At 45.2% G+C, this 15374-nt stretch overlaps 2 protein-coding genes across 2 annotated transcripts in view; one reads left to right on the forward strand and one right to left on the reverse strand.

Annotated features, from left to right (window-relative positions):
* atxn1a (ataxin 1a) overlaps positions 1-15374 on the reverse strand; it is a 161894-nt gene that overhangs the window by 107479 nt on the left and 39041 nt on the right. The window contains exon 2 of the mRNA XM_083779817.1: positions 9423-9624. The gene's annotated coding sequence lies outside the window, so the exon portion shown is untranslated. The remainder of the gene's footprint in view (positions 1-9422; positions 9625-15374) is intronic.
* On the forward strand, positions 3198-4241 carry LOC310865485 (MYG1 exonuclease-like; the record flags this gene model as incomplete). Its single annotated transcript, XM_083774629.1, has 1 exon — positions 3198-4241. The coding sequence occupies exon 1, from the start codon at positions 3228-3230 to the stop codon at positions 4239-4241; it is 1014 nt and encodes a 337-aa protein (XP_083630755.1). The 5' UTR covers positions 3198-3227.

A 15374-nucleotide genomic window follows, 5' to 3' on the forward strand; every position in this document is an offset into this window, starting at 1 on the left:
ATACATATGACAAATAAACCTGAACCTGAATCATTTATTTCATATATTTCAGACATGCTCAGTATGTGAAGAGTCTGCCTGTGCTGTCATTTTGGATAAATAAATAAAACAATCAGTTTTTCTCCTCTTGCTCTCTGCATTTTGTGCGGGGAAAAAAATCAGGTGGTTAAATAAAAAATAAAAAAAAGAGCTAGGCCTTTCTAGAGGCACCACTACCTTGAGTGACAGGCCGTTTCAACAGGCTGTGTTCCTATTATATATGCAGGTAACCACTGTGATTATGGAGTCACCCTCTGCCCCATATCTCTCTCCATCCGCTCTCCCTCTTTTCTGTCCATCTCTCTCCGTCTGTATCTCCCCCTCAGCAGTCAGCACTTAGACTGGAGGTGTTATTGTATTAAATCTGCGAGACTGAGGACTTCCCTCCCTGGGGTGGTACTAATGTACAGAACAGACTGTACAGAATGGAGATGGGAACACAGAGGGGGAGGGAGGGAGGGGAGGAGGAATGGATGGATGGATGGATGGATGTATAGACGATTGGATGGATAGATGGATGGATGGAGGGCAGACAGCCATTACTATAATCATTTTACCTCACATGAAAAAGGTGGCTTAGAGAGAGAGATTTACTAAATATTTCTCGAACTTCATTGCTTTCTCTATCTCTGTTGCACTCGGCACCATGGCAGTGGAGCAGTGTTGAATTCGTCGACTAAAACTAAGACGAAAAATGTTCGTCGACTACCTTTGTTCCACAGAGGAAAACTAAATGGAAACCTAATGAAAACTAAGCTATGATGACTAAAACCAAGACTAAATATACTGAGTTATAGCGCCACCATGAGGCCGAGTTGACAATGTTCCAGTGGGATTTCTTCCTCGGCCTAGTGGGAATGTGCGTGCACTATTTCACGGAAATCACACGATGTGTTCATGATTTGCGGCATTTTGTTTGAAACTGAGCACTCCTGCGAACTTTGGAAGCCAATATTAGCCAATCAGGAGTCTGAAAAATCTGAAAGACTTTGTTGAATGGCTCTAGTCTAGAGAGACTGTGTACCAAGCTGGTGGCACTATAAGAGGCCAATGTGAAAACCTTGGGGCAGAGGTTCAGCTCTGGTATCCAGGGAGTGTGTGTGCACTGCAGAGTGTGGCTGCGATCAAGCCAACGGTGCCGGAGATTAGCTGTCCACAGACGGACGGACGGACGGACACACACACACACACACACACACACACACACACACACACACACACACACACACACAGACGGACAGACGGAGTGCAAAACATACTCTCTCCCCATGCCTTCGGCCTGGTGAAATTGGAATGGATTTTTATTTGGAACGTCTTTGTTTAAATTGTTTATCTCTGAAAGTGATCCCAACCATACATACAGTATCATCATTCATCGCCCACTGCTGTTGTAATTATACTGTAGTTTTGATCATATAGTTTGAGCATCTCAAACATTGCCTGTGTTAAAAATCACGTTCGAAAACTCACTTTGTACCGGCTGTCACACGGAGAGCCACGGGTTCCGTTAGGCAATGTGTCAGTGTTGCACTTTATATGCGTTTTTCCCCCCTGTGCATCGTTTGTTTTAGTATTTTATATTTGTTTACGGAGTGTATACAGCACGCTGGTTCCATGCTGTCGTTTTAAATGTGCTCTATAAATAAAGTGTGGACTCCCACATCCACTTCAGTCACAATGAGTTTGTGTTTGGGTGTGGTCAGTCAGGGTCAGCCCTGAAAAGGTCCCTCATATTAATTGACAAATATAGATAGATGCACATGACAGAGACCATAGCTAGTTGAAAGGTTTTACTGAGACAGACAGACAGACAGACGAGGAGAGGAGAGAGAAAACAACAACAACAACAACTTCCTTCTTCATTCTGCATGTTTTCCACTCTACGATCAACACTTAATGGGACAATGAAAAAAAAACAACCAGATGAAAGGACAGACAAAAAGCTAAGATAAGACAACAGTAAAGGGGAAGAGTATTGAGTATTTTGAGGGAGAGGAGACAGTGATGGGAGGACCGAGAGGCAAATAGCAGCTAATGCAATCACATTGTTCTGGCAAATTAGCCTGGCGCTACAAACTAGCTAGAGAGATGATGTCAGACGTCATTACTCACCGCTTAATACTATAAGGTAGAGAAGAATGGGGTGGGGCGGAGGGGGGACTTATTGTGTGTGTGTGTGTGTGTGTGTGTGTGTGTGTGTAGTCGTGTAAACAAGCCAATGGCAGACGACTGCACTTACTGTATATGAATAATGACTTGGTAGGCAGTGGCACGAGAGAGCACACACATACACATCCATCCTATATGTATAAACACCCACACACATGTATACAGTACATTCATACCATTACACATGTATATACGCATGCAAATGCCCTCAAGTCTCGCACACACGCACACACACAGTCAAACACACACACCTTTCAATTTAAAATACAGTCCGTCATGTACAAACACAGCATAGAAAAAACTCTGTTTAGTTATTAGTTCATGTTCTAGTCATTTGTGTTAACTAGATTTTTGAGGGGCTCCATGTCCAGCTTTGAGGGTCAGTGTAAACACAAACCTTGTTTTGCTGCCGTTTCCTAAAGTTTTGTGATTGGCCAGAATGAGATGATGTATGATGACGTACGATGATAAGATAAGAGATAAGACATTAGGATTTGTTTTGTTTTGTTTGTGACAACACATTGAGGTTAGAGAACACACTCCATATTTGGGCATACTGTAGATGCATTGGGAACTCAACTCTTATATGTTTTGGAACTTTGGATTGAGACATAGTGACATAGTGACGTCGGAGGTCCGCCGACCATTCCTCACTTAAGCCAATTTAAATACAGGATGCAAAGATTATTAGACTAAACCATCTCTGAAAAGTAACTGTTTTGGACACAATATACATTGATTATACTGTACACACACGCACAGCATGTGTGACGGCTCATTAGCGATGCTCTACACACCCCTGCTGTGCCATGCTGATGGATAAACTCGTTGATGTATGTGACCGTATATGATTGCATCAAATTTCACAAAGCTCTCTGCTCTTTTGAACAGAGGTAGATTCGTGAGCGTGTTGCTACGTTCAAACGTGCACGCCAATAACCATTCCCCGTCTATAGCCGCAGCAAGTCGCTCACAGATACGATCACATGTCTGACGAGCGACTCTGCACAGAGAACAACATGCCCGGCGTTAAGATGATCGGCACCCACGATGGAACGTTTCACTGCGACGAGGTCTTGGCGTGTTGGTTCCTGCGTCAACTGCCCGAGTACGAGGACGCTGAAATAATCCGCAGCAGAGACCCAGCCCGGCTGGCCAAGTGTGACATAGTGGTGGACGTGGGAGGAGAGTTTGACCCGCAGAGGCATCGCTACGACCATCACCAGAGGACATTTGCGGAGAGCTTCCAGAGCCTACGTCCAGGGAAACGCTGGGTGACCAAGCTGAGCTCGGCGGGTCTCGTCTACGTGCACTTCGGCCGGCGGCTGCTCACCCGGTTGACGCGGCTGAAGGAGGACGACGGGCGGCTCGACGTGCTCTACGACAAGCTGTACGAGAACTTCGTGGAGGAGGTGGACGCCACAGACAACGGCATCTCACAGTACGACGGAGAGGCCCGCTTCGCCGTCTCCACCGCCATGAGCTCGCGCGTTGGCCACCTGAACCCGCGCTGGAACAGCGAGAGCCAGGACACCGAGGAGGGCTTCGGGAAGGCCATGGCGCTGGTAGGGGAGGAGTTTCTGGACCGCGTGGACTTCTACCAGAACGGCTGGCTGCCGGCCCGCGCCGTGGTGGAGGCGGCTGTGAGGGAGAGGCACCGGGTGGATCCCAGCGGGGAGGTGGTGGCGTTCTCCCAGGGAGGCTGCCCGTGGAGGGAGCACCTGTTCGCCCTGGAGAAGGAGCTCCGCGTGGAGCCCCCCGTCAAGTTCGTCCTCTACCCGGACCAGAGCGGGCGGTGGAGGGTCCAGTGCGTGCCCGCCGGGCCCAACAACACCTTCCAGAACAGGCTGCCCCTGCCCGAGGAGTGGCGCGGCGTGCGGGACGGCGAGCTGTCCGAGCTCAGCGGGATCAAAGGCTGCGTCTTCGTCCACGCCGGAGGCTTCATCGGCGGCAACGGGACGCGGGAGGGAGCCCTGGAGATGGCCCGGAGGACCCTGCGTGCCGCGGCGGCCCGGCCCCCTGCCGGCGGTTAGAGGCTGACCACACTGCACCGGTCGGCACACGACGCTCAGTGGTGGAAATGTCCCTACTTAAAGAGTGCCGTGATTGTTTTCCACCCTAAAATCATCAGGTCTTATTGTTATATAAGGAGGTATTATTTTTTCAAAAAAGTTTACAGTATTTGTTAAAAATGTTGTTTTTATGTGGGCACGCCCACCATTTCATTAAGTATGCCTGGTGGGTGGTGATGGGTGGTGATCCACCTGAACTGAAGCCGCAACCACAGCTGTAGATGTATGATAAAGGGGGAGGGGTTAGGGGAGGGGCTGATAGTGTGATGTCACTATATTACCGTTTATTTCATTGGCCCGTTTGACTGTCAAGGGTTCAGCCTCCAGGAGGAAACCCTAAATATAAAGTTAATAGAGCGTCGCAGTCCCTCCCCCTTTCAGAACAACGAGTGGCCCAGGAAATAAATCCCAATGCATTTGTCCCATAGGCATTTCTTAAAGTATTTATTTAAAGATGGTTACGCCGCGGACAAAGCCAACTTGGATCGTGACAAATCATGACAATGAACACAATGTTTTGGGCCGATCAAATAATTTATAAGAAGAAAAACAAAACAAATAGTGTTGTCTCCTGCCTTTATTTTCTTCTTTCTAATGATTTGATCGGCCCAAAATATTGTGTTCATTGTCATGATTTGTCACGATCCGAGTTGGCTTTGTCCGCGGCGTAACCGTCTTTAAATAAATACTTTAAGAAATGCCTATGAGGAAAATGAACGGCGATTTATTTTCCGGGTCTCTCGAGGGGGTGGAACTGCGACGCTCTATACACCACTGCACATAAGAACGACTCCAGGGTGTCTAATGAAGTACTGTACATAGACACATGAAAAACTGGAAAAATACAAAGATTGTGGCAGTCCATCTTTAAGTGTAAGCATCAATGGTGCAATTTTAGAGGTGCTCTGTTATATCCAAGTATAAGTCCCTAATTCAAAAATCTATACACTTGAGTACGCAAAGTGCAAAGGTATTGGTATCAAAATGTACTTGAAGTACCAAAAGTGAAAGTGCTCATTATGCAACATGTTTTCAAATCAAAGTGGGTTTGATTTGACACACGCACACGCACTCACACACACACACACACACACACACACACACACACACACACACAGCTGTCTATATAGGAGTGGTTGCACTCACACACACACACACACACACACACACACACACACACACACACACTAAAAAGCTAACAATTCACACACAATACCATAAAAAACTAAGAAAATACACACACACACACACACACACACACACACACTAAAAAGCTAACAATTCACACACAATACCATAAAAAACTAAGAAAATACACACACACACACACACACACACACACCAACAGTGCAACCAAACCAAAATGAAATAAGGTTCCTTTGTTTTCCCACCGTCAACACAGTTCTATCATCACTTCAAGAGGTCATGAAGCAACGTTCAAATGTTTCATACAGTTCCAAGGACGTCACTGGACGTGCAATACACACACACACACTTTTACACTGTGTTGACACAGTGTAAATGAGTTCACTCGACCCTGTGTCAAGTGTCAACCCTCCGTAAATTATAGGAAAAAAAACAGTCACGTCACAAACAACGTGTCAAAGTCGGCACGTAGCACCGCGTTAGACTCACACGCATCATCTGACAGGGGGCAGCTCAGTGCCGTGCACAGATAGACACTAGGGGGTGCTAGAGCACCACCTGCCCTTGCCCTCTGGACAGTAATGTTTTTTGTACAGTGTACAGTATGTGGACCATCCCTCCACACTCTGTTGTTGACACTCGTGGTTATATCATATGTAATGTACAAATACAAAATGTTACAACAATCCTTTGATATATAAATAAGAAAACCTGCCCCTCTAAATGTCTGTGCATGCCACTGGGGCAGCTTCTACGCGCTCTGGTCTGTTCCTTTGATTCATTCACAAACTTCTGTGAGAACATGGGAACGTGTGACGTGGCAGACATGCTTAAAAGGTGCAGATAGCCACAGTCTTTCAAATGGCCGTGTCCGCGAGCTGATTAGTGTCAATTTGGGGGTGCTTGACATGAAAAAGTTTGGGAACCACAGTCCTATAGGCAGCGTTCATCCCTAATACCTTCCACGTGCTACGCCCGGCCCGGAGAAACTCTCCCCTGTCAGGTGAAAAGAAGCAGCTTGGACTCCTCATGCATAGAAGGAAGCATTAAGTCAGTCAGCTGACCCCCCCCCCCCCACCCCAGAGGAAGTGTAGCGCCCAGGATTACATTAGATTAGATAATTGACACTGGGTGGAAAAAATGGGTTGCAAAATCGTGGGATGAATTCTTTTAGAAAGAGAAAAAGACACCTGGCTATAATAAGTACAGACTGGTAGCACGAGCACATCTGCTGCACATGTTCTGTTGACTGACAGACTGCATGCAGCGCTCCGTTAACGTTTGCACAGCGTCGCATCGCGACACGTGTTATTTCAATACCACTTGTCACACGGTCCCATTGTTAACGCGCTCTGGACGGGAACGCCCTTTTGGTGTTTTAAAGCATTATGTTATACTTTAGCTGTTGAAAAATAGCAGATCTACAAGCTCATAGGTCTGCGAGTTTTTGAAAAATCGTGAAAATGTGGTGCAAATCTTTGAATATTATATTCTTTCAGAGAACGCTTTTAACTCAAATGGGGGTGGGGGGGGGGGGGGTCGGCGGCCAGTTACATATAATTCTGGGGGTCCTTGACATGAAATAGTTTGAGCACCACTGACATAGAAACATAGGGGTTTTTCAGAAAATGTAGAAGCCATTTGTAGAATCAGGTCTAAATGTGTTAAGGCTCAGTCCGCCTGTCAGCCCCTCTTGTCTGCACACAGCGAGGCCTCCCTCCCTCTCTCTCTCTCTCAGAGAGACAACTGTCAACGCAGAACAGGAGAGGAGAGAATACAAGACAGAGGCACGGGGAGAGAGAGAGAGAGAGAAGGGGGGGAGAGAGAGAGAAGGGGGGGAGAGAGAGAGAGAGAGAGAGAGAGAGATGTTTCTATTCAGAGAGGAATAAAAGATGAGAAATAGCAGAGGGAGAAAGCGAGAAACAAAGTCATAATTGTGTGTGGCTGGGAAGCAAGGGGATGTGTGCGTGTGTGTGTGAGACAGTGTGTGGGCGGGTGAAAGAGAGAGGGAGAGAGAGGTAGAGAAGATGTCTCTGTCAGTCCTGACTGCTTTGGACACGCATCACTACAGCACTAAGTCCACACACACATGCATGATTCCATCCAAAAACTATTTCCATGTCCGCTCATATTATGTATGTACAGTGTGTGTGTGTGTGTGTGTGTGTGTGTGTGTGGGCGTGCGTGCGTGCGCTCACTCTCACTGTACAAAGTTACTTCAGTGACCTAATAGATGTATTACCGTATCTATCAATCTATCGAGACACAGAGATATGAGTTTTTAATGTAAAATATACAATATAATGTCTAACAGAAACATACACAGAAATATACATTAACTGGCCATTATATTGTATTTGAAAATGTTGCGAAACCTGGAGGGTACATTTCACAAACCATTTGGCCACACAAAAGAAATATGGACCTGGTCATTCGTTGTTGCCTGAGGTTATCAATCGTTTGTCTCATAATTATATTCTCTACTGCAGATGCTGCAGAAATGCATTACTATCTACCATGATGTGAAAGCTATAGCTAGTCATTCTGCTCATTTGTTCCTCTTACAGTAGTCACTGAAACAGACCCATTTCTGTCACTCAGGTGAAATTAATTAAAATTAAAGAAAAAACCTGTCCTCTCAAAATATCCTTTCATAAAAATAGAATGTCTTCCACGGCTGGGCATAACGCACAGCGGGGGAACGGTCTAGGGGAGAGAGACACAGAGAGAGAGAGAGAGAGAGAGAGAGAGAGAGAGAGAGAGAGAGAGAGAGAGACAGACAGAGACAGAGAGTGAAAGAGAGAGAGAGAGAGAATCCTTTATCTTATCATTAACAATGCAAGTACATCAACAACGTTTCAAATAATGATAGTGATAACAAAACCATCCTATGAATAAATACAAACCCCACCCTTAAACCACTATGATTATTGTTTACCATCTTGCCCTACAATAGAAGGAAAAAAATCACACCTGTGTGAAGTGAGGGGCGCTAACATATTAAAGTCTAACTCATGTTGATTAGGTGATGTAATGGTGATGTAAAACAAACGGTGACAACATAAACATTAAACGCCATTAACAATAAAGAGACAATATGACGTAAACTTCACATTATGACGTACATTTTCCCTTCATTGTCAATGGCGTTTACAAAACAGACTTTGAACTAAAGACAAACATTAAACCTGTATATAGGAGGAGCTAGCGAGCGCCCCTCAAAAACTGAATATGCTCCACAGCCAGATTATAATCATGCCAACCCGGTCTTGAGATGAGCTGTTACAAGTCCTGTACTCATCATGAGTGCAGGTTCAATGGAGCCTTTCACTTACAGTAGATTAGATTACCTCTGGTAAGACAGTTCAGAGAGACAGAGACAGACAGACATGCAGACAGAGAGAAATATACAGGAAGAGAGCGAGAATGAAAGAGAGAAACGCAGAGACAAACTAAGAGAGAAAGAGACTGAAATAGAGAGACAGAGAAAGGAGTCTAGTGGGTGAACTACCTGGGATTGACTTAAGCACAATGATCAAAAGATTAATAATGAGACCACTTTTGTTTTTAGGTTGCAGCGAACATTTGCGATTTGTCTGAATTGTGAATGTGGAAAATGGTCGTATAGCCTGCCTACTGTAACTATGGTTTCAACTTCGCTCATGCCAAATCTCTGACCCGAACCATATTTAACGCTCCGTTCTTTCTGTCCAGTGCAATTCATACCGATCTCCCTTTTAGATGTAATACATGGAGCTTCTTCAGCACAGAGGCTGACGACGGCAGCAGAGAGAGAGAAGGAATAATAGAAGGAAAGATGAAGGAGAGGAAAAGAGAAGGATAAAAAAAGAGAACATGAAAGGAAAATATAAGTCACTACTAGGTTGGAGGAAAAGCAGAAAGGGGGTGAGATCAAAGGAACTCAAGGACACTGATGGGTCAGCATTGTGCGTGCGTGTCTGTGTGCGTGCATGAATAAACATGACCGTATCCTACCTGAGAAGGGGAGATGGGGCTACCTCAGTCCAGGAGGGGTGGGGCCTGCTGGTCAATAGAGGCCTGGCTGGCGACCAATCAGAGCTGTGGTTCCTGCTCTGTGGCCTGGCTCTCTCTGCCAATGGGAGGAGGGGAGAGTCCCGGGTGCACTGCCCACTCTGTCCACGCGTGTCTGACTGTCCGCGGGCGCTGTAACCATTCCCTATGGAGACAGAGAGACAGACAGAGACGCACAGTCGTTAACACACAAACACATTAAGACCCGAGACCTGATTCTACAAATCGTCTTCTAAATCCGGAATATCTGAAAGGTATGTTTCTATGTCAGTGGTTCTCAAATCTTTTCATGTCAAGGACCCCCAGAATGATATGTATTTGGCTGCCGACCCCCATCTCAAAATATGTAGTTCCAGGGACCTCCAAGAAGCAAATAGTTGAGTTAAAAAAACGTTTGCTGTGAAAGAATATAATATATTCAAAGATTTGCACGTTTTCACGATTTTTTTAATAAATAGCAGATCTACAAGCTCGTAGCGCGGCACAGAGTGCCGCACTACGAGCTTGTAGGTTTTTTTCCGCAGATGAAGTTTAAAATAACGGTAAAAGTGGTTCAAAGCTATAAGGTGACACAGATGCGTCCTCAGGTCACCATTTTGTGAGAAATTAACGAGCTTGATGTCTGTTGCATTAAACAAATGAACAGGCACTGAATCGTCCATTCACGATTTACAAGTGCAAGATCAGAGTAAATGGCATGACAAGGTGAATGTTCACATAAACGGAGTGCAAAGAAGTGTTAAGAAGTAACTAGGATACCAGAAAAACATCGAACCTAACACCTGTCTAAATAACATTCTTAGCATTTGTGGAATAGCAAATAGGATGTCTATCTAAATAACAGATAGCATGTGGGAACAAGTAACCGACATCTCTGCATGGCATGAATAAGAGTAGCATCTATCGCAATAGAGCACCGAAGTCTGGCGTCAATATCGGTAGAGGGCGCAAATCCACGGATTCATGTACTTTTTGTTTTGCATTGTAATCCAGGGGGATTTTAGATCAGCCTCATATAAGAACTGTGTTTGAAAAATAAACATGTCATCCAGGCCGTTTCACTCATATGGATATGAAGAATCAACTGACTAGAGAAAACGCTAATGTTACTGCTAATGAATTAGTTACATTTTTGTCAGGCCTAAATGGGTTAATGTCTCAAGATGTTTAGTAAAATCAGGGAATGGCTATGCAAACGGCTATACTGTACAATTTAAGAGCGGGCACATAGCAAGACATTAACCCTTTTACTGCTGCCATTTATTGAGAAATTAGGACCTAATTCATGCCAGCATTTTATTAATTTGAGCTCTTATTTTGAAAAGCCACATTTTGCCTCAACCGGAAGTGAGCTTATCCCTGCCAGCTTTACGTTGCCAAGACAACCTTTGTTTACATGATCGAATCAATGCCGGTACATTTTAGCCATCCACAACGTCGGCTCGTGCCGTCAAAGAAACGCTGTTTTGACCAAAAATGCCATCTGGGACAAGGAATAGGAGATACAGGCGATTGAAAGAAACGGATAGAATGGATTCTTATGGTGACGGTGAATTAATATGAACGATCCAGTGCAGTGCTAACAACACTGCTAGCTAACCGGCTAACGTGAGTAGCATTATGGCTTGATCAATCATATGCACTATAAAAGGGCAATTGCCGAAGGGCTTCGGCAATGGCAGCAAGCGTTAATATCAAATTAATGCTTCAATTGCCAAAGGGCTTCGGCAATGGCAGGAAGACGGTTAATCAGATTACCGGTAACTTGCAAATTTGAATGCAGATTAACATAAAACCCATTGAACCTAATTTAACTTTAGAGCCACTAAAACCATGCACATGAATTTCAGTTTAACTTCAGACTCTGAAGTAGAGGCTGGGGTGGCGAGCTGTGGCAGAAGTGTGTGTGTGTGTGTGTGTAGCAGCAATTGATAAGCAGAAATCCAGGAAGGAGCCGTATTTAAATGCATAGACATAGACGTCCCAAACTCTTCTCCCTTCTGGCTCCAAAACTATGGAATGCACTTCCAATCACAATCAGAACTGCAGCCTCACTCCCAATCTACCGCCGTAGTCTGAAAACCCACCTCTTCAGACTCCATCATGGCCCGTAGCACTTGCCTATAGCCCCTTAGATAGCATTTTATGTAGACATAGCACTTTAAAGTACTTAATGTAAGTCGCTCTGAGTCTGGATTAAGAGCGTCTGATAAATGGCCTAAATTGTAATATAAAAGGTAGACGCCTCTCTGAGGCGTGTGTCAAAATTGAAGGCACACTTTTCCCAAGATTCCTTGCAAAGCATAGCATGTGTGATGATGAAGTCCCGGATGCCCTGTGATTGGCCAGTAGTCAGTTGAGTGACAGCGAGAGACAATGGAGAAGTCACATGTGTGACGTCACTTGGGGCAGCGACGCAGCGTGCCTTCAGCGCTTCCCGGGCCTACGGCACTTCCTGCCTTCAATGGAGACACGCGTCGCTCCAATGAACTGCAGCGGCAAATGAGGCATCTATACTTTTTAACATCCATGTTTAAATGTACCGCCATTGTTGAGGGAATGAGCTGATTGGTGTGTGCTGGCTGATTGAAAAGTAATCAGCAGACAGCTGAGGCGTGTATGACTCCTGTGCCCTGCATTAACTAATGCAATGCTACATTTTTCTGTTCCAATTATTGCTGCCCAATGCCCATACAGTGTTGAATTCGTCGACTAAAACTAAATGAAAAATGTTTGTCGACTACCTTTTTTCACTGAAAAAAACGAAATACACTAAATAAAAACTAAGCTATGATGACTAAAACTAAGACTAAATATATCGACAATATCGTCAATAAATAAAAACGAGACTAAAATGATAGGAAGGGACTTAACTAGTGGACAAGAGATCCAGTATACAGTAAGTCATAAAATTACCATGCCATTACAACGGCATCGAGGCCCGCCAAAATACATTTTAGACTAGACTAACACTAAAACATTCCGGGTGACTAAAATGTGACTAAAACTAAATGATAACTGTTCAAAGGACTAAAACAAAAATCAAATGTTGCTGCCAAAAACAACATTGCTGCCCAATGATTAACACATCTATCACGTTCACTGTACATTGTTTTTACTTTCACATCTCACACAAGTGATCTCTTTTAATTTGGCCCCCCAACGTACGGCAGCAATCACAACAAAGAACATACTATCTGCCAAAACAATCATGGCATCAGTTTCTCAGCTATGCAACAAATACATCTCACGTCTTGTTAATTATTATACTCCTATCAGTGCTAGTAGTAAAGAGAGAGAAAGAGTGTATTTATATGTGTGTGTGTGCGAGCGTGCGTGTGTGCGTGCGTGCGTGCGTGCATGCACACACAGTACGTCAAGTGCGTGTACGGTACGCCATCTTTGACAAGAACGATGGGACTGCCAGCAGTGAGTCTGTCTCTCTCCTATCTTTCAGTGATGGATTTGCCTTACTTTAAACTATCATTTCCACCTGTCTCTCGGTCTGTTTCCGTCTCCATAATATGCATCTTAATGTCCCTTCCAATGTATTCTTTCTTCTTCTCATGTCTGTGCCCAGAAGGGTTCATAACAAACTATTTGGCGGTATTCCCTTTTTCACATGTTCTTCTCCTGTCAAGGACCATCATTTCGTTGGAAGTTGCTCAGTGGCGTTTTTAAGCACCCGGAAGAACGCTCTACTTCCGCTTTTATTCACGATTTGGACACCAAAAACTAAATGAGCAGCTCAGCAGCCAAATGTAATTAACACAGATGTATGCAATTGTGTAAAGAAGAATTGTGTAATTAACATTATGTCAAAACTTCAAAGACGGATAAACCAGCGAAAGGAGGGTAGAGGAGAGGCCAGACACACACACACACACACACACACACACACACACACACACACACACACACACACACACACACACACACACACACACACACACACACACACACACACACACACACACACACACACACACACACACACACAGATTACACCTCCTGTCTCCAAGAGGCAGGGATCCATTTGAGCACAAATAGAGACAAATGTATGTACCAGAGTCAGATGAATACAGACGGAGAGAGAGAGAGACAATGAGGAGAGACAGCCAGTGGCCCCGGAGGCCATCGCAGACTAGTATAAATAAACTAGTGTACTATATTGTCTTCACAGACAGTTCATCAAGCCATCAGGATGCTTCCCTCGGATCAAGGGGTCGAGGGGTTAGGGCAGGGACGCCGACTGTCAAGTCGAACCCGAGATCAGGGCATTGCCCGGGCAACCGAAAATCAGGTTGACAGATCGTGTGACACCCGGGGGGGGGGGGGGGGGGGGGGGGGGAGGGGGCGAGGACAGAACCCGATACCACAGAGAGTTGTACTACACCGCGTGCGTAGTAGTGAAGTACTACGCACGCACGCACGCACGCACGCACGTACACACACACGGACGCACGACTACACCCACACAGCATATGCAATTGTGCACACACACACACACACACACACACAATGAAAAATGGTTGCATAATAATGCTTAGACACACATTATATTGTGCATACAGACACCCTCTGTGAAATGTAATCATATGCATACAAGCAATTGTCAGGCCCCCCACATACTGTACACACCTTATATAATGTAACCACACACACACACACACACACATTTTATATGTGCATTAAAGTTAAATTTGCAGAGTGTTACAACAGGCATGTAAGTTAAGTACTCTATGGGTATAAGTAACAGCGTCTCCGCCATACATGACAGCTGCCAATTATAGCAGCGACAGCACAATACTTTGCCAGCCTTTTTGCCTCATTTTTGGGCATCCCAAGTTGTTGGAACCCTCTAACAACCAGTCTGTGTGTATGTATGCCCTAGGCTGCTAAATATAAAGACAAATAGTCTGCACCTATAGCCCAGCTCTGAGATGTTGTGTAGAAGTGGTTGGTATTTTATGACCGTGGTCATAAAGGCTTCCTCTAGGCACACACACACACACACAGTAGTATACTGTATATCTATATACACATTCTTTGCCCGTGTACGCATGCAAAGTTTGAGGAACTTCTAAGCTACTAAATAAACATGTAGTGTTATCCCGCAGCCAGCTGATCCGAGAACAGCGTTTCGCTCCGCGTCCTTCCCTGGCCGACACGATACGACAAGCAACAGCAGCTCTGATCCTCTGCCTTGTTGTATTCTATACATGCCACGCGTCCCTGTTGTTCCTCCGTGGATGTATACTGTGTGTCCAAGTGAGAGACACACACACACACACATTTTGAACGAAGGCAGACAGCGATGCCTCTCTGGCCACTGACCGTGTTGTTTCCGTGCTGGGCAGGTGAGGGTGTGTGTGCAGAGAGAGAGAGAGGGTGTGTGTGCAGAGAGAGAGAGGGTGTGTATGGAGAGAGAGAGAGACAGAGAGACAGACACAGAGACAGAGACAGACAGATGTGTTCCGTGCACAGCGCAGTTCTAGGAAAGGCCCGCTGTGATTGGCCAGTAGTCGAAGACCCACAACTCTGGGTTGAAAACGAGGTAAAGTCGATGATGTATCGCGGCCACAAAGCACACGTCGCAAACAGCAGCATTTTCGCACACAACGCATCATGGTTACGTCACAGTCTATGGTTTGGCCAACCCGAAACGCGCACAAAGATGTCCTCGTTCCGCTTATGAATATGGCGTGCTGCCACCTGTCAATTAGCATGATGTTGCACTGCAGTAGACGTGCAATAACCTCTCCATATGGTACGACATGTGTGCAATAACATGTAGAAGCAACACTAGTTTAACAGCAGTGGGAGTGGAGAAGCTCTGTGCTAATCAAAGCAGAAGTGAAGTACAGTAAGGGCTGTCACCACGATTATGGCATT

Source organism: Protomyctophum parallelum (assembly GCF_964188405.1).
Source record: "Protomyctophum parallelum genome assembly, chromosome: 1".
NCBI lineage: Eukaryota > Metazoa > Chordata > Actinopteri > Myctophiformes > Myctophidae > Protomyctophum > Protomyctophum parallelum.